Source organism: Lepisma saccharinum, chromosome 24, assembly GCF_977018435.1.
Source record: "Lepisma saccharinum chromosome 24, izLepSacc3.1, whole genome shotgun sequence".
Taxonomy (NCBI): Eukaryota; Metazoa; Arthropoda; class Insecta; order Zygentoma; family Lepismatidae; genus Lepisma; species Lepisma saccharinum.
In genome coordinates this window covers 51,011,177-51,030,951 of record NC_139252.1, presented here as the reverse complement: position 1 = coordinate 51,030,951, position 19,775 = coordinate 51,011,177, and the positions used below count along the sequence as shown (strand labels likewise).

General features: G+C 38.4%; 1 protein-coding gene across 3 annotated transcripts in view; it reads left to right on the top strand.

Moving 5' to 3' along the window:
• The window catches only part of Abca3 (ATP binding cassette subfamily A member 3), a 199,481-nt gene that overhangs the window by 134,150 nt on the left and 45,556 nt on the right, over positions 1–19,775 (top strand). For all 3 annotated transcript variants that reach the window (XM_083110291.1, XM_083110289.1, XM_083110290.1), the window contains exons 16-21: positions 3,315–3,564; positions 4,734–4,876; positions 8,338–8,456; positions 11,829–11,924; positions 16,919–17,074; positions 19,504–19,734. In XM_083110291.1, coding sequence (XP_082966417.1) covers positions 3,315–3,564; positions 4,734–4,876; positions 8,338–8,456; positions 11,829–11,924; positions 16,919–17,074; positions 19,504–19,734 — 995 coding nt within the window. The remainder of the gene's footprint in view (positions 1–3,314; positions 3,565–4,733; positions 4,877–8,337; positions 8,457–11,828; positions 11,925–16,918; positions 17,075–19,503; positions 19,735–19,775) is intronic.

The following is a 19,775-nucleotide window of genomic DNA, read 5'->3' as shown; positions in this document are numbered from 1 at the left end:
CTTTAGAACATGGTTGCAACAACATACCAAAGACATGCACAAAACTAAACAAACAAACATGCTACAATTAAATTATATCATAACACAGTGCTAATATGGCCAGATAACCCCCTGCTGAAACGTGATTAAATTGCCTGGGCGCCGTGAAAATGTTACTGGAGATGCAATGAAAGAGATGGTAGCCCCACGTTGTGAGCGTCATGAAAGATGCGATGGTACAATTCAACATCCTTGGATGCAATGGTCTCTTCCATTGCATCGGCGGACAGTGGTCACTGCCAAAGAGGCACGGATATTAGGGTGCCGCTACCTTCAGGAGTAAGAACTAATCCTTCAGTAGACACAACCAAATACCAATGAAACAATCACCACAGTCCGCCTCCAGCTAGCTAGTCGGTAGGGGTGGGACACCACTGAAGGTTTTCATTGCAAATAAAGATAATTACTTAAATCATAAAAAGATTGGAAACAATTTTACTTGAGTTTAATGCTGATAAGAAGATAAGTAAATAAGAAAGTTTTTAGATACACAAGTTCTAGTTGTTTGTGATTGACATTTTCGAGAGGGGATGATTACTGAATCACCTGGGCTGGCGCACTGTTGTTTTAATTTCATTTTCTTACCCCTTCCATGGGTTCCTGGACGACACTGCCGTGGTGAAGCTCCTATTCTTGCGTCCTGGGGTCCTTTGTCAAAACACCGGTTCTACATTGGTCAAACCGATCCATTGGTGCATTTAGTTCCTTGCTCACACTTATGTATTTTATAACACTGTCCGCACAATAAACTTGTACTGAAAATAAGCATCGCAACTTGGACGTCAACTTGTTTTTGTCACCTCACACACTTAGGTATCTTAACACTGTCCACCATAATATCTCTTACACTCGGTACTGCTTAGTGGTCACCGACAGATCTCGATGGTATTCGACACCTCCGTCCTTCACCGTACTCGAGCCAAAACTGTTTCCACAAAATTTAGAATGTTATGGTTATGCCGAAATTGAGTTGACGTTTTGAATTCTATTGGTGGAAATTTGGAGGGAAAAGTTACAAGCAGCAAAGGACAGTTTGCAGTGATGTCAAACCTCCTATGCCTTCAGGCAATATATCCCCGCTACACCAAAGCAAAGTATCCAACCATATTATTATATTACTATAATTCTAGTGACACATCTTTGGAGTTTGCAACCAGTACAGGAGGTTGCAGACCAGATGATCGGGACGTATAAAAGGGATTATTGTGAGACAATGAGTTTTATGACTTGTGTCGCCAGAATGGCTGGAGAGAGACACACAGTTGACAATAGCAGTGGCTGCCTCTGGGCCATTAGTGGAAAGATGAATAGAAGAGAGAGCTAGGTTAGCCGATAGTTGCCAGATTTAAGATATTCGCAAGAACGTTTAGTGTAAAGACATAGGGATTTCAGAAGTAAAGATGGCTGTGATGCGAGGCTAGACTCGGGGTGAATCCGTCATGGGCCATGTGTGGCGATTTAGGGTTTGCGAGGGGGAATCTTACAGCAATACTGGCAAGAAGTTGCTGCGAAATCAGAGAAATGCTGGAAAACGTAGGAATATGAAGAAATGATAGAATTCTTGACTGATATTAGAAAATAATTAGAAATGAAATATAGATATGAACAGTGGTGGAAAAGAACTGTTCCAGGATGCACCATTGGCCTTGGGGGGGAGGGGTTCCTTCATTTGCAAATATGGATTCAGAGTATGTAGATATGTTGCTTTTGCTTCTACAAGGGAGAGTCAAATTAAAAACCTTCATTTGTTTTTGTTTCTTATTTAGTAGATTTCTGTATGTATTGTTGCACAAGTTTGCTGCATTTTAGCACAGACCTATCGCTGATCTACATATAATTTCAACTTTGAGTTATTGCCTGTATACCTTAAGAAGAATACATCTTTGAGGTCCACGTGCACTCACTTATGAGTAGACCTTGGATTTTTAGGTTCTAAAATTTGTGTGCTTTTTGGTTCCTAAAATAGGCTCTAAAAATCCTAAAATAGGTTCGAAAAATCCTAAAATAGGTCCTAAAAATCTTATTAGCTCGAAAAATCGTGAAGTAGTTTCAATAAAGCTTAAAATAGTTCAAAATTCCTGAAAAATGCTGATTAGATTTAGTCACCGGCCATGCAAATGGGACACCTCTATCCTGAAATACACACTATCTTGCATAACGTTATGTGTGTTGCCAAACCCTACAGTGATGGCAGAACTTACCATTGGAAATTTGCTATTAAAATCCACACTTCGCCATATAGTTAGGCAACAATCCTTTTTCACGTTATCCACAATTGAACTCCGCAAATTTGTCTTATATGCTGAAAATAATATTTCAACAAAAACATAGTCAGTTGTGCAAACTTCAATGCTTATAGTATGCAAGGCGTGAATGCCACAAAGCACCGAAGTGACGTGAAAGTGAGCAAGGCCATACATATCACAAGTTTGCACTTTCGGCTGTACAAGTAACAGTTTCACTAGACATTTTGCTTTGTTTAGAGCTTTGAAAAATCACCATGGACTTGAAGGAAGGGAAATCAATAGAGAGTATGTTTCAAACACGTTCGTCATTGAATTTTTTCGTGACCAAACAAAGCAAATGCCTCTGTATGACATAAAAATCCTGTAAAACCTTTAAAAATATATAAAAACCTAAAAAAAAGGGTTGATTTAGGTGCATAAACCTAAAATAGGTTCTAACGAGCAAAATAGTTTTTTTAGGCACTATAAAACTTCATCAGTTGTTGAGTTTTTTAACGAAACTTTTTATTTCTTACATACCTGCAAAGGGAAAAATAGATTAAAAACCTAAAATCTGACGTCTATTTATGAGCCACCGCGAAAGGCCTTTCCATGCATCTGCCTGCGAACTTAGGCCATTGTCGAACTTTTTCCTCCATTAGTAGGCTTGCTTGTATGGTAACCATGCACAGAGATATTGTATTATCATTTGCCAAGAAATTTCTGTAAGTTTTAGGCTGACAGAGAGCAAGAAATCACTCCTCTTCACTGGTGCAAGAAGGCGCCATCTTAAAAATAACAAAATTGGTGTTTTGAAGCTCAATTGATTAGTGTTGCAGCCTTGAGGTCGTTTCGTAAATAACAGTAAATGTAAATTCATGTAAATTTGAACTGTCTGCCCTACAATTTTTATTGGACTTGTAAGGTCTTCATTTGACTCACATAATACAAACAAAGAAGAAACTATGATGTAAATCTTGTAATTACTACAGCATGAAATCTGTCTTAGATTATAAGCATGCCTTAGTGTCATCTTCTTGTATGGCACAGGTGCTGGATACCATTTAATCGTCGTCAAAGATACCATCTGCAACACAGCAGCCATTACGGATGTTCTTAGGAAATACATCCAGAACATTAACATAAGCCAGAACATTGGGTCCGAGCTCTCCTACCTCCTGCCTGAAGAGGCTTCTGGAAGGTTTGAAACAATGTTGAGGGAACTGGAGACTCAGAGCCACAAGCTGGGCATCGTCAGCTACGGGGTCTCGTTGACGACCATGGAAGAAGTGTTCATGAAGTAAGTGATTTTTTTAACTATTGATTTGCAAGTAAGTGATCAGATCACACCAGAAAATACAAGGGAGAATAGAGGAGTGGAACACTTGAGAACCATAAATTCTAGAAATATGAAACTTTCCTAAGAATGCTATTGCATTTAAACACATGGCATGACACAAACACTGTTAAAATTCACTTCTAACACAAATCTATAAATATTCCAGGTAACTTGCAGATAAACTTCAATATACGTAGGTAGCCAGTATATAGAAATTGCTGCACAATATGAACTTGCCAGACTTCTGTTTTTTGTTTTATTGCATGCCTGCATTGGTGTTTTATTTATATTATTTCTTATTAATAGAGGTACATATTCTTTGTAAATAAGAAAAGCCAAATTTCGGCACAAAAACAGAGTCAATTTCAGGTTCAAAAGCGGAAAATAAAATAAAATTTTGGTGTTATAGCGGTGAAAAATCAGATCAAAATTGGTATATAAAATGACACTTTGGTTTTAAAATTGTGAATATAATCCCAAATTTGATTTAAAAACTGCACTTATTGCACAAAATAATCATATCTCTTCTAATAGCACATTTATGTAGTTATCAGAGTATTAAGTTTATTCATGTATAAAGGGGTCTATTTTTGCCTCTCAAATATTTACAGAAGAATTAATCAATTTTCCTTGAATTACATAACTCTCAGGATAATCCTGACTTCAGAAAGTGTCGTATCAGTATATATAAAAAAAAACTGTAAATTTCGTGTTTATGAGTTTACATTGCATTTTGCCGTTTATTTTCCATCATTTTGTGACAAAATAAGGTAGGTAAATGCACCTCATACCTTTCAGAAACATGAAAAATGAACATTACAATGTGTTATTTCACATTTTGTGTTTTCGTCAAAAACGAAATATACATTCTAATTAATAATACTAATTAATGTATAATAAATATATACAATAAATAAGAATTGTTGCAGTAACCAGGTCAAATTTTCAGAATATGACACTGTCACACAGACACATAACTGTATATCAAATTACCTGGAAAGAATTTTCTTCGACAGTCCAATATTCTCAGGAGATCCATGTGTTTCATTCCATTTCTGAACACTTGTAGCTGTCAGCTCTAAAAAATTTGAAACTTTATGCACTTGTTGCTAAGCATGTCTTCCTTTCAGGGTTGGCAAGGACAAAGAAGTTTCTGCAGAAGGAGAAATGGAGCCTTTGGTACAGGGAAACAAGGAACAGAGTAACATGCTCTTCGTCATCAGCTCACAGGAATTTGAGCATCCAGACGATCTCCAGTCCTCAAAGCACCAACGTAAGTGACCATTTATTTACACTAGGTCAATCAGAGACAAGCTGAATGTAGGCTGGGATATCACACACATTACGGCCTCTCACATGATACAAGGGGGTCTCCCCGATGGTGCAGTGGTAGCATCGTCACCTTGTAATCAAGGGATCCCGGGTTCGATACCTGGTGGAGGCACATAGTGGTTCGGATTTCACTTTAAACTGTAGGTCCAGCCCCAATTAGCCTTACTGTGCACAAAGTGGACTTAAAACATCAACTGAAACCAAACATGATACAAGGATAGGGTTTTTGAACAAGCCCCATAAACTCAAAGGATAGTTTTGCCTAACCCCTGCCTGCCCTGTGGTGACATTGAAGGGAAATGCTTCTAAAAATAAATCATCTCTATGTAGATGTAACTGCAAAATCGTTTCATCATAATGAAGCTAAGGAAAACAATCTATATATAGACTCTGCCACAAATTATAAAACGCAGGAGAACACTCATATTCAGGAACCAACAAAGCATTGAGAATCGATTGTTTGCTCAAAGACTAATAAAATCACGATAAACTGAAGCTATAAAAATGACTTGCCGCAATACAACAACTGTTAATTTTGAAATACTGTCTTTATATAGAGGCTCCACAAAAAAAAAGACCATTTTTAGAAAGTATATATATGGATCTGCCTCAGTTAATGGGTTAATGCCCAAAATTCTACATGATAATAATGTATTGCAGTGGTCTCTTTTGAAACTTGGATAATTAAATTATTTGATAATTTGGACAGAAGTTTATTCCCCTCGAAATCCTATTGAAACCAATGTTAACAAATCATATGTAATTCAAATTTTCAAACCTTTTATTTGGATACTTGAAAGGCAGTTATCCAGAAACAAATGTAGTGAAGAGAAAGTTTCTGTTTACTGATATGCAGCCTCCATGCTCTCCTCAATAACCTGGAACTGCCCACCCCTTTTGTGTGCAAGTGTTCATCCTTGAACCTCCAGTAGCCAATGATTTGTTAAAGTTTTTGTATCTGCCCTCATATGTCAATTGTGATTGGTCAGGGTACGTCGTTCGCAATGTCGAAGCATGGCACATATACTAGTTTGACATTAGTTTAAGACAAGCATTCTTACAAATATAAAGTTATTTGCCATATTAAGGAGAAAGTTAGCTGTTTAAGGAATAAAATGTATAGTCCACGTTTTTACTTCGTAAACACCAAAGAACTAAAGAATCTGACACCACAAACGTGGCTGGGGATGAATAGCGGGCGAGTTGTTTTCGTCTAATGACACTCAACCTTCAACCAATAGGTGCAGCTGTCATTCTGCTCATGTATTCCACGTGGAGTCCTTGAGTCAATGGGTGCAGCTGTCAATTCTGCTCGTCTACTCCACGAGGAGTCTCAGTCACATGACTGCGGATACACTGTTGCCATACTTTGCAACTTCAATATGGAGACCGTGGAAAGGTGCTTGTGCGTGGAGGGATAAGGTGGCGTAGTGTAGATGTGGAGAGTAGATGTGTAGCAACACTGTGCGGTGAATTTGATTGTTGCAGCTGCTGGATGGACTTCAAAGCCAGCCGGTCGTTAACGTAGCTAGCACGTCGACTATAAGCTATTGTACTTTACACGGGTTCTGTATATGACACTGGAATTGTTCATGGTGTCCTGCAACTCACCTATGGCTTCTGGAGTTTTGTGTTGCCTACACTGTGTACGCTTTTAGAAGGAACATGAGTTCAGCCAATATGCAGCCAGTGCTATTGCACTGTTGCCAAACTAACTGCTAGTAAAAGGGAAACAAAGAGAATTCACTGTGTTCAATAAGCAACTATTTTTTATACCGGGTGGTCCATTTATAATGATAGTATGGAATATCGCATGCAGAATGCATCCAATCGAAAAATTGCACAGAATAATTGTTTGATACTATTGTGGGGGTAAGTCAATGCCGCAAAAATTTTGTCACCACCACCCACACCTTAGGAGGAGGGGGGGGGTAAATTTGAAATTTCAAATGCAACACCCCCATTCGTTTTACATATTTGGATTCCGTGTTGAAAAAGAAGTATTTTTTGTTTGAAAAATTTTGTAAAAAAATTGCAAACTTCGAACATTTATAAACATTTGGTAGTTTCAGATTAATTTTGTTCCCTTTATGTAATACCAGTTTTGTTTTCCGTTGAGAACATTGCATAAACGAATTTTATTCAAAAAATGTGTGCAAAGAATTCGGCAAAAAAAAAATGTTTGCAATTTATGTTCTTGTGTAACAATAAATAATATTAATTTGTTCCAACTCTTTGGTTTCAAGGAACAATTTCATATGAACAACATTGTTTGTAAACATCGTCCTAGTTGGTAAAATAAAATGTTCTGTTTTGTAAACAAAGAGCAAACCTCGGACCGCGCAAGGAGTAAAGCACTCGATGTTTACAAAATACAATCATTGTAACCACACATTCACACACATTATTAGCATTTTACCAACTAGGACGATGTTTACAAACAATGAAGTCAGTGGTGGCTTGTAATCACACATTCGCGACTATCTCGAAAATGTCTCGTTTACAGACCCATGTTTACTGAGACTTTTTTGCTTCTATTATCATGTACTTTCACCTGTGTCAGTTTGTGATATTACTTATGAGACACCCTGTATATATAATGCATATGCAGTATATATTAGTACAGTGAAATAATATAGTGAATATTTCTATGCAGGATTATAATATCATATCACTGCAATATAAGTTGATGTTTTAATCCCACTTTACGCACAGTAAGGCTAATTGGGACTGGAGCTACAGTTAAAAGTGGGATCTGGACCACTATGTGCCTCCACCGGGTATCAAACCCTAGACACCTTGATTACCAGGCAACGATGCTACCACTGCACCATCGGGGAGGCCCTGCATATAAGAACTCATACTGACTCAGACTTGCAATGTTCGAAAATGCCGACGACAATGAAGGGTCATTGTGTACATTGAAACAAATTTAACATCCATTGTTTTCCCAAGATACAGCAACTCAGCTGTCAACAAAAAACAGACGGAAGAAAAATGAAAGGGTAATTATCTGTGTGTGTTGAGACAAGTTGTTTCCCAGTGTTTCGTCAAGAAACGACAACTCCAGCTGTAGGCGACAGAAATTTATGGGACTTGGACAGTCAGTTTCAAAATGTCTTGCCCCATCTTATGATGAACCTTAAAATTGCGAGTTTTATGAAAACTTCTTCTGCGCAAGAAAAATACAGAACATGGCATTAACTTGCACGACGCAGTTTCCTAACTGTACAATGTTGCACCCGTGCCATATGCACAGACTCTGCATGGCCCCATCTGATATTGCTTCTAAAACCGTATGGCATACGAATGCACTTATAACTTTTCAAACCGAGGTTAATTTAAACTAAAAAATTCTTTCAGAAATAAGTAAGGAACAATATTTCTCTTGTTATCTTTCAGTGTCTCTGGAATCTACAGCCATGGAGACTGGATTTGTCCTGTTTTGCAACCAGCTGAAAGCAATGTTTATGAAGAAGGCCTTGTATGCATACCGAAGCAAACTGCTCTACATTATCCAGGTATGCGAGATTCTTGACGACTTTCTGATTAGCTATTGAGTTGAGTGTCTCTCATCTTATTCTGTATACAGGGTGTACTAGAAATGATAGCACAAACTAAAATGGTGAAAAGTTCACGATAGTAGAAACAAAGAAGTCTCAGTAAACATGGGGTTGTAAACTAACTGTGTGTGAGATAATTGTGAATGTATGGTTAAGATCTGACACTGACTTGTTTGTTTGTACACATTGCATGCGAGGTTTCTTTGTTTAAAACTGAACACTGCCAAACATGTAACATACTGTACAGTACAATAGTCTGTGTTAATAAAAGCAACAGTAATGTCTAGCGAGGTGAACCTTTTAGTTCCGTTATTTGTTACGAAGTAGGACTATAGCACCTCGCACGTGGAAAGCATAAGATGTGTACAAACAGCCAAGTCAGTGGTGGATCATAACCATACATTCACATATATATCTACCATTGAAATCAGGTGTACTGTTGTTGGCCGCGGTGGCTCAGTCGGTAACGCGTCTGACTACCATGCTAAAGGTCCCGGGTTCGATCCCCGGCCGGTTCAAATCCGGGAACTTTTCTAACGATGGAAGCGGCCCCGGCGCCCACCCAGCGTCGAATAACATGGGTACCTGGGGGAAACCCTGGGGGGTAAAGGCGGTCAGGGGCGTGATGCTGATCACATCACCCCCACTCACGACCAGATCAAGAAAGTGTGGGGCGTTACCCCCACACCCCCTATACGCCTTCATGGCGTGGTGCTAAGCACAGGGGAACACTTTACTTTACTGTTGTAAATACAACCTTTGTTCAATAAATACGGTGAATGAATTGCTGGCGTGCGGTGTAGTTGCTACTACTGGTTTACGGTCAGGTCAGTGAACCCCTAGGTGTGTCAGTCATCATTCGCAAAGCCCTGTGGTTGTCTAGATATGTAGTTTCTGTGTACGCATTGTGGAAGTAAAGTGCAGTGCAGCGACGTGAAATTCTGCTTCAAACTTGGGAAAGCGCCAAAGGAATGTCACGACATGCTGCGCCAGGCATATGGAAACAGTGCTTTATGGGGAAAAAAAGTGTGTGTATGAGTGGTACAAGCGCTGCCGTCAGGGTCACCGAAATTCAAAAAGGTTAGGTGCAAAAAGTCACGCATCAAGACAATAATGCTGGTTACCTATTTTGATGCTGGAGGGATCATTCATAAAGAATACCTGCCAAAAGGCATGACATTGAATGCGGCCACATACGTGAACATTTTCGATCGCCTCCTGAAGATAATCAGATGTGTGCGCCCCCAGTATACTGAAAATGGATCCTGGTATCTGCTGCAGGATAATGCACACCTCCATATCACCATAACCATGCAGCAGTTCCTGGCACATAAGGAGGTTGTTGTACACCCCCCTTATTCACCAGATCTGGCCTCTGCTGATTATTGCCTTTTCCCTCACTTGAAGAAACACTTAAAAGAACAACGTTTTTCGGACATTGCCGACATCCAATGCAATGTGAACGCTGAACTCAACCGCATCCAACAGGCTGCCTTTGCCCAAAGTATGCGAGACCTCTACACACATTCTCAGAAGTGCATTACCATTGGAGGCGATTATTTTGAAGGACAATAAGCTGTATTTCTGCATACATGTACCGCCTTTCCTGCAAATAAATCATGAAATCATTCAATCTTTCACTGTATTTATTGAACACAGGTTGTATTACTCCCTCCATACCAAAATAATAATATCATTTGTGCAGTTAGCATTTTATTGGCCATATACAAATGCAGAGTCCATAGTTCCAAGTGAGGCAGATGGAGTGCACAAAAAATTCTGGTGCTTGAGTTTTTAAGTCCACTTTATGGAGAGATAGGCTAATTGAGACTGGACCTACAGTTTAAAGTTGGATCTGAACCACTATGCCTCCACTGGGTATTGAACGTAAATTCAGGTGCTGTTATATAGTAGTAGTCTAAATATGTTTTCCTAAAAACTGGATGGTGGGGGTCATGGCCCACCCTTGCTCCTCTTTTAGCATCACCACTGGGACTAGGCACATCCCTCGTGTGTGTGTGTGTGTGTGTGTGTGTGTGTGTGTGTGTGTGTGTGTGTGTGTGTGTGTGTGTGTGTGTGTGTGTGTGTGTGTGTGTGTGTGTATAGTTTGCACTGTTGTATTTCCTTGATGTTAACATTCTCACTGATAAACCAAAGCAAAAAATACACTAGATAACAGCACATGTTATTAACTGTTGTGTTTTATCAACATAAAATTTAATGGTAACACAATTAAGACTTGTGTCCATGTTACAGAAGCACTCAATCCACTGACCTAGGAAGTTTAATTTGTGTTAAAAAAAACACTACGCTATAAATCTTTGAATTTGTTTCTTAGTCTGAAGAAGGACCTGATACAGGGTCGAAATGCTATGTACAAGGCGTATTCGGAAAGTAAGTACCGAAAGGGTGTAAAACATAAAGTAAAATAGTTTCGTACCTTTTTTTATTTGCATTGCATTCTACAGACCTTAAACTACTTTTCTACGTAGTTTCCACCATTGTTCAAGCATTTGTCGTAGCGTGGGACTAGTTTTTGTATCCCATCATCATAGAATGTTCCCGCCTGTGACGAAAGCCATCCACACACTGCTGCTTCGACGTCGTGATCCTCGTCGAAACGCTGACCAGCAAGAAACTTCTTCTTCAGATGAAGAAAGAGATGGTAGTCACTTGGTGCCAAGTCAGGTATGTTGGTGGATGAACAAATTGTTCCCAGCCGAATGACGTGATGACATTTTGAGTTTATTGGGCCGTATGCGGACGAGCATTGTCGTGAAGCAACACAATGCTTTCGCTAAGCATTCCGCGTCTTTTGTTTTGAATTGCACAACGCAGCCGGATTAATGTGTCACAGCAGGCATCTTTGTTGGTGGTCTGTCCTCTAGGCAAGAATTCAACCATTCTTGCATTGAGAAAACAAATCACAGACCGGACTTTCCAGTCGGCGGGCCGATTGATTTTCTTGAACATTTCAAACCTTCAGAAAACTACAAAAAAAAAGCATGACCTGCTCCCACGCGTGCCTGTGGCTAACTAACGGATGAAGGACGTCAGCGAGAACTCACACAGTCGCGACTGCATCGCTACAGCCGCAATATTTACAAACGGTACTTACTTTACAAATATGTCTCGTATGTAGTGGTTTTTTTACATAAATAAAACTGCCTTGGTCAGCAGATTTAGTGTTTTTGGGAAATTTAACATCAGGAACAAAATAACTATTTCCATGTGGCATTCAGCAGTATCTTTTGTATTATCATTTGTACTTATTGGTAGTATGTGCTTTTCACTTTTCCTCATAATATTAATTGCTTTCTATCATTTCAGACCTTTATGCCGATTATCTTCCTGATCATTGCAATGATAACTCTAAGAATGCAACCTGGGTTGAGTAACTTACCGAAACTAGACTCAAATTTACAAGTAAGTTCAAATCATAGTAACTTTTCTTCCTTCTACAGTACTACTTCAACTGTAAGAGGAATCAAATATTATCTTCCTTACTTCTGGTGTAGTTGAGGTCTGTTTATTGCAATTATGACATACCAGTTTTTAACCCCTTTCCTGTGAAATTTTCTGACAAAATAGTTTCCCATTCTGTGTAATTTTTTTTTCTGAGTTTGCGTAGTAATATTTTTAAGTAGCTACTGCTTCAGCACGATTCATCCGAGTATCATGGTTCATCCGAGTATCATGGTTCATACGTCTTTCTCTTCAGAATGGAACAGGCTTTCAAATGGTACCACGCACATGTGTGCATCAAGTATGAGGAAAGGGAAATCTGGGATAATTCGGGAAATTTCCCTCCGAAAAATCCCTTTTGGTAACTTTAGGACCCTCTGGACCGGCCCTGGATATAGGTACCGATTATAATCTACCTTGAAAAATACTATGGTCTATACGTAATGCGTCCGCCAAGTTTCATTGCAAGATCTTCAATAGGTATGAGGGATGAGGGAAAAAAATATTTTGTATGACAATACTATTAGAAACTCACAAACTCAAAAACCAAAAATAAATCACCAACAGTTCAAATAACGCAACACCAAAAAAATGTACATAAAGCAACTGACTAAATGTAGCACACAAACGAACACTTTGTCAGCATAACACAAAATTAGTTTACTTCCTCTGAACTACTTCTTCTTCTTTTTCTTCTTCTTCTTCTTTGTCGGCACTGAAAATCGTGACTAAATAAAAGGTCGTTGTTTCTTCAATAGCAAAACATATTTTTCACCAACAAAAAACGTATTACTCCATTCAATACAGGTTACTTCAGTCAGAGATGTTCGCGAGCATAATATTATGCCCAACACAGAATAAACTATAGTGACCAAGGGTGTAATATTATGCCGAACAGAGAGAAGGGGTTAAAAATGAACAAGTTCTACTTGATTGATTGATTGACTTCAATTTTTTTCACCGCGAAGATGAGGATGAGTGATGATATGATGAAATTGAAGGGACATTCACAAAGAACACCAATGCCCATGCCAGGAATCAAACCTGGGACCCCTGGTAACATAGTGCACTCTGCCATGGAGGCTGGCAAGTTCTAATTGAGTGGCTACATTTTTTATCAACAAGGACAAGACAGAATATCGTTGAGAATCCATGATAAATGCTTAAATTAGAATAATTAAATCAAGAAGACATAGGTGAGTAGGCCATGTTGCGCGAATGGGAGATGAAAGAAGAGTTTACAGGATTCTTATTGGGAAACCTGATGGTAAGAGATCTGTAGGAAGGACAAGACGAAGATGGAGGGATAACATCGAGATGGAGCTAAAGGAAATTGGTAGATACGGAAAAAGAGTGGATAGACCTTGCTCAAGATAGGGACAGTTGAAAGGCTTGTGCTGCAGCCATAAAGCTTCTGGTTTAAGAAGGAGAGAGAGAGAGAGAGAGAGAGAGAGAGAGAGGTTTAAATGCTTAATTGCATAGTGCTTTTTTATTTCACTGCTAGAAGTAGAAAACTTGAAAGAATGATTCCTTTGATCTGAAAGATTACAAAGATATTACATATGCTGAACTCATTGCTCGAAGGGAGGGGAATGCATGCTCAAAGCATCTCCCCAGCTGTCTCGATGTCGCCACATTAAACCATAGAAGCATCCAGTCAGCTAACTACAAGGCTCAACCGAACACTCTTCAGCTAACACTTTCCACTTCAAGTGCTGGCAGAATTGATATCACTTAATTCACATTTTTTTGTCCTCTGTACCTGATGAAAATGTAGTCACTGATTCTGGATATAGAAACTGAATGAATTCATCATAAAGCAATTCACTTTGGTTACTCAAAAAATATTTTATGGTGCAAAGAGTGAGTGTTATTTACCTGTTTTAGGGTAAGGTAAAAGGGTAAAGTAACTCCCCTGCAAATTACAGTGTGGGGGAAGGGGGTAGAGTCCCATGCATTTACAAATCTTGGCCATTTGTGGAGATGGTGGGATTACCACCATGCTCAGGTGTAACAAGCAGTTTCTGAATAAGAAAGCAGACCAGGAAGTAAGGACATGCATCACACACACTTGTCTCATCCTCGACACCTGTGATTCAGCCAAGGCTCTTCCCTCTGCCATATACTATCAAGGGAAACGTTTCCGACAAGGTAACCTACAGGATGTTGGGTGGCTTAGGGTCAACAAGGCCGGAACCTTGGCCATGAATATTCTGGGAATAACCCTGGCGATAAGCTTAGAGGTCTACTGATAACAAGCCTACATCATAGCTAACAAGGTCATCCAGGGGCGGTGCCAGGGGGGTGCAATGTGGTGCTTGCGCACCCCCTTCAGCACCACTTACGTTCAACTGAAAACATTAACCCATACTTTCCTGTACTGGTGGCAGCCTGTATAAAGATCAGCGGCCGTTTTTTTTCTTTCGCCAGCATTGCTGTTATGATTTTTTTTTCCTACAGATTAATGTGAGTTATGTTTACTTTCTTTTTCTTTTTCATTGTTGATAAATGGTTGGGGTGGGCAAGGACAGATTAGCATAGTGCATGCAATGGTACGTTTACTAGACATGTTACGTGGAACAAATTCACAGAACACAAATTTACGTTACAACTCGCGTCGCTTAATTTCCCGAGCACTACTTGGTCACTGACTTGGTGATACCTTGAAAGCAGCTGCAATTTTTGCTCCAGTGTGAGAAGCCTATTTGTTCTTGCAAGGAGCATTGCTGTAAAAATTCACACCTAAAATCACCCATCCTAGGAATCAAATTTATCTGCATTTGCTGGTGATTAGAGCCAGTGGCGGCTCATAGTCTGGCTCTATGGGTGTGCACTCCAGTCTCGCGTCCAGAAGCGTTATAACACCCCTGTCAAATACTTGCACCCGTTTGTGAGCACATATTGATGCTTAATATATTGGCAACCCAAGTTTTGATCAATTTTCACTGAAAATGAGGCTATGATAGAGTTATATTTCATGATTTTTTTTATAACGGATCTTTTACAAATTTCAAATATTTCGGAAATTATACAGCCAATCACGAGACGAGTAATGTTATTGTGCAATATGTAATTCAGCATTCGATAATCTGGCAAAATCACTTAATACATAGAAATACCGATCTATTATATCAATACTATTGTCGATTTGCAAAATATATTTCAAAAACTTCCTCCTCCGCTCCGCTGATATTAATGAACAAGGAGAATAATAACATTTGCGTACACCAAAGAAGCCGATCCAACTACCACATAGAGGAAATCAATTGTAATCTATCTAGCTGTTGTTTATTTCTAATGACAGACTGATCGAACCAAGCAAATCAAGCGAAATCAAGAGAATAATAAATATTAAAGAAAATTACAGTACTCACTCAGTTCACACTGCCTTGCTTCGTACTTCAGAATTTTTCCTTCCCTTCCGCCATATCTATATATTGCTGCAGTTGCTACAGGCTTTGTAAATAACCTCCGTCCAAAAAAATCAATAACGTTAAATATTAAGTCTTTGCTTTCGCTATGTACAGTTTCCCTGTTCATCATGAAATCAAACAGTTTGCACTGAAATAGGTACAAGCTTTTGACAGCGCTAAACAATTTTGCAATTCAGTAACAGAAACAGACAATGCAAAACAACTCGCTGATTGATGTACGCTCCCTCCACGTGGGTTGATAATTTGGCTACTGCACCACAGAGACTGTTTATTTTGGCCAAGATGCACTAAGCAAAAGCAATATCAGGCATGTTTAAAACACCCGTCTCGCTTTCAGTTGCCCTCCTCACCTTCCTCCTTTTCTTCCCCTATCATGCACGGGACACAATCGGAGGGACAATATACCATCAAACTGTCCTTGCAATGATGTATGGGTTGGCTCGACTCTGTCACACGATCTCTAATGGAATGGGTTTGCAACACTACATTTGCTAACACACCAATCGCAGCTTTTGTAAATGATGTAACCTCCCCTTCCATGGCGCTCAAGCCAAAACACCCAATCAGCATCCCCTTCAAGAGCATCATAGGGAGCGAAACTAGCATTGCGTTCAAGCCCCAAGCACGGCTCGGTCGACGCGGGTTGATATCACTGATCGCACGCTTCTCCACCATCTCTCTTGGTGAAGCGGCGTGGGAACACTTGATATTTCGAAGGAGATAGAGTTCAATAAATAAATATAATAATAATGTTTTGCATTACAGATTTATTTGGGTGTGCACGTGCAAATAGGCAAAAGCCGCTACTGATTAGAGCCACATATGTATGGTGAATAATAGGTCACAATTTCTGGAAAAAACTGGGCACATTTCGGGATCATAAGTAATATATGAAATGACATTTCAGTGTTAAAATGGTAAATAAAAACTTAAATTTGATTTAATAACTACACTTATTGCACAAATTAAACATTTCCATCCTAATAACACATTGATGTATGAAAGTATTAAGTATATTCCTGTGTAAAGAAGCCAATTCTTGCTTCTCAAATATTTACAGCAGAATTAATCAGCTTTCTATGATTTGCATAACTCACAGAATAATTCAAACTTGAGAAAGTGTCGCATTGGTAAATAAACTCTAAATTTCATTTTTAAGAGAGCCGGACCCTGTGGCCGAGTGGTAAGCACATCGTGCTGTGACTCCAAGGGTCCCTAGTTCGAATCCCGTTTGGGCTTGGTTGTTTGTGAATGTCCATTCATCAATTTCATCACTCATCCCCATCTTCGCAAATTAGCCAAGAGGCACAAGACGCGAAGTAAAATAAACTAAATCAATCAATCAATCCTATTTAAGAGTTTATTTTGAATCTTTTCATGACAAACTATGGTAGGAAAATGCACCTCATACCTTTCAAAAACATAAAAATGAACATTACAGTGTGTTATTTCACATTTCATGTTTTGTCATAAACAAAACTGATGATTAATGGTTTAATATCTTTTGTTTCCACCTAATAGGAGTTCATCGACCCAGTGACCATGGTCCAAACTGTTAACAAGAATAAGAATAATAACGAAACAGTCCAATCACTCATTGAAAACTACTCAAAAATAGGAATGAAAGGAAGCATTGAAGAGTGTGCTAGAAACATCTCTGATTGTATTTTGGAGAAGGTAAGAGTATTATCAGAAGGTACATTTCATTGTGTATAATATTAGAACTTGTATATTTGCAAGTTGTCCTAATATATACATTTTCAGTAGAGCTACTACAGGAAGCATTCACTGGCCAGGAATTTCATGAAATCCAGGAATTTTTAGTAAAGGGAATTTCAGTCTTTACAAATGATATCTCTAGCCACACCATCTTATAATTACCCTGCTGGAAATTTCTACCAGTAGACAAAACCTACTGTTAATAATTGTACTCTACTGTGTGTCTCGGAAATCTACTGAAACTCAATGGTTATCCTACCGAACACCTTCAGTAGGCTTAATGTACGTGTACAGCACATTCCGTTAAGCCTGAGCTCTGGCATGCGCAAAGCGGGAAATGTTTGATGTATGTGGAAGACGTCACGTGACTCATAGGAGCAGTGTTGCAATTCACGGAAGTTACAATTCTACTAGACATGAAATTGGCAAAGGCTATATGATGTTGTCTCATTAAAAAAAATAATTACAAATCTAAAGTAGGACGTTGTCCGTCGTGATCGTGAAATTCATTAATTTGTTCCACAAATAACACATGTCAAATTTGTCCACATAACTTTTCAGTTTCTTTCTTCTGCATGTTTTATTAGGCGTTACTAATACATTCCCAGTTCCTTTGTTGCGATCAATTTTGTTTAAAGAGGCATTTCAAAGTACTTACTGACACACCAGTAACTGCGGAAAAATGCTTTTGCACTTGTTTAACATTCAATGCAAGACCACTGTCAGCTTCTTTCTTCATAAACTTATCCACGTTGAGATAATTTCTGTACTCTGACTGTGTATCACTTTGTATCATCCAATATTCTTTCCAGTTTTCACCTCAGCTTCCATTGAATAAAAGCACCCTAAGCAACACAGGTCAACAATCATCTTACTCGTGAAAACACGATCTGCCACCCCTTCCCCCTCCCCTTGGAGTGGAATAGAAGGAGAGAGAGAGAGAGAGAGAGAGAATGCCTCTTTCGCCGAGAGGTTTCACCAACACAAAGAATTCTCTCATTTTTCTCCTTGAACTATCACCTTCTCGAACTGTCGCCTTAAAAAAACAAAAAAAAAAAACAACTAAATCCAGACACCAGTAAGTCACGAACACCCCTACCAAATAAGCTCTGACGTCAGATTATGGATATAGGTAATTCTTATGGCGGTTAGCAACACTGACTTCAGTGGAACTCTCCCATCGTCGGGCTGGGTGACAGGCTTCTGCACATCTGAAGGCCAGAGCTCAAGCTAAAATGAATGGCCTGAACAGTAGAAGAACTACAAGGGAAATTTTCTTTTCTGTATTACATGTAATATTGTATGTAGTGTGTCAAGCTCAATATGTAAGTTGTAAATATAACGTTTCCTACCTCCTTATTTACAATTTGTTTTTATATATATTTAAAAATCTAAGCACAGTAGATGTTTCAAAACACCTATTGATCTTCTGAAAAAAGTACAGAAGAGAAACTACATGTGAAAATAATTTCTTTAGTATTATATTTAATGTGTATGTAGTGTGTTTAGCTTAAGATGGTGGCTGTAAATATAACTTTTCATTTCTCCTTATTAACAACTTTTATTTATATCTACAGTATTTGAAAATCTGAATACACTAGACCTTTCAAAACACCTATAGAGCTACTGAAAACAGTAGACAAAATTTTCAGCAGGATAATATTGATAAGAACTAGGAATGGGACAGATTAATCTGTCTATATCAGTATCTGCTGATATAAACATATAAGTGTATCAGTATATTGGTAAAATTACTGATTATTTTACCAATCTGATATATCTATAAATATCTTATAATTTAGTGCAAAATTCTGCCATTTTGTTATAATTTTTATGGTTAATCTACATGCGCTACTCTTTAAAAAAGTAAATGTATAAATATGCAACTTCTTTTGCACTGTTGTCACCTCGAAACATACATTTATAAAGGAGGTCAATGGATCGGTTATCCAAATTGGTAAATTTTAAATCGGTACTTTATTGGTATTGGCCAAAATTTCTTTTCGGCCCATCCCTAATAAAAACTTTTGCTTCTTCAGGGCTGAAATTCCTAAATTCACCAGGGGTGGGGGATCTAGGATCTAGGATCTAGGATCTATTCGGCAATTAAGATTTAATGTTAATATTCTGCATACCAAGAAACTAATTTTATGGTTAAAATTCAGTTTTGTCATGTGTGTGTGCCTGTTTAATCCAAGATTTATTATTATTATTAAATATTTATTTACTTTAACATTGTATTTTTCGTATACATGTCATATTCAATGAATGAGGAACGTTTCATATGCTGATAATAAATTAAATTAACAAAGTACACTTTATTTTCTACTGGGCACCAACAACCCCTAAATCTGGATTATAATTGTAATTTTCATCTATTCTTTCAGTCTAGCGCAAACATCGGCCACGTTACAAGGAAATACATTGTTGCTGCAAGTTTTGAGTCTAGTGATGAAACAAATAAAATCACTGCCACTGGTTGGTTCAACAATCAACCCTTTCATAGCAGACCCATAGCTTTGAACTTTCTGGAAAATGCTATCCTTCGGCAACAAATGAATGAAAGTTACAAGATATCTATAGCGAACCACCCTCTGCCATTTGATGAAACTACACAGGTAATCAAGGATATTTAACAATTGAAATTGTACTGTATGAT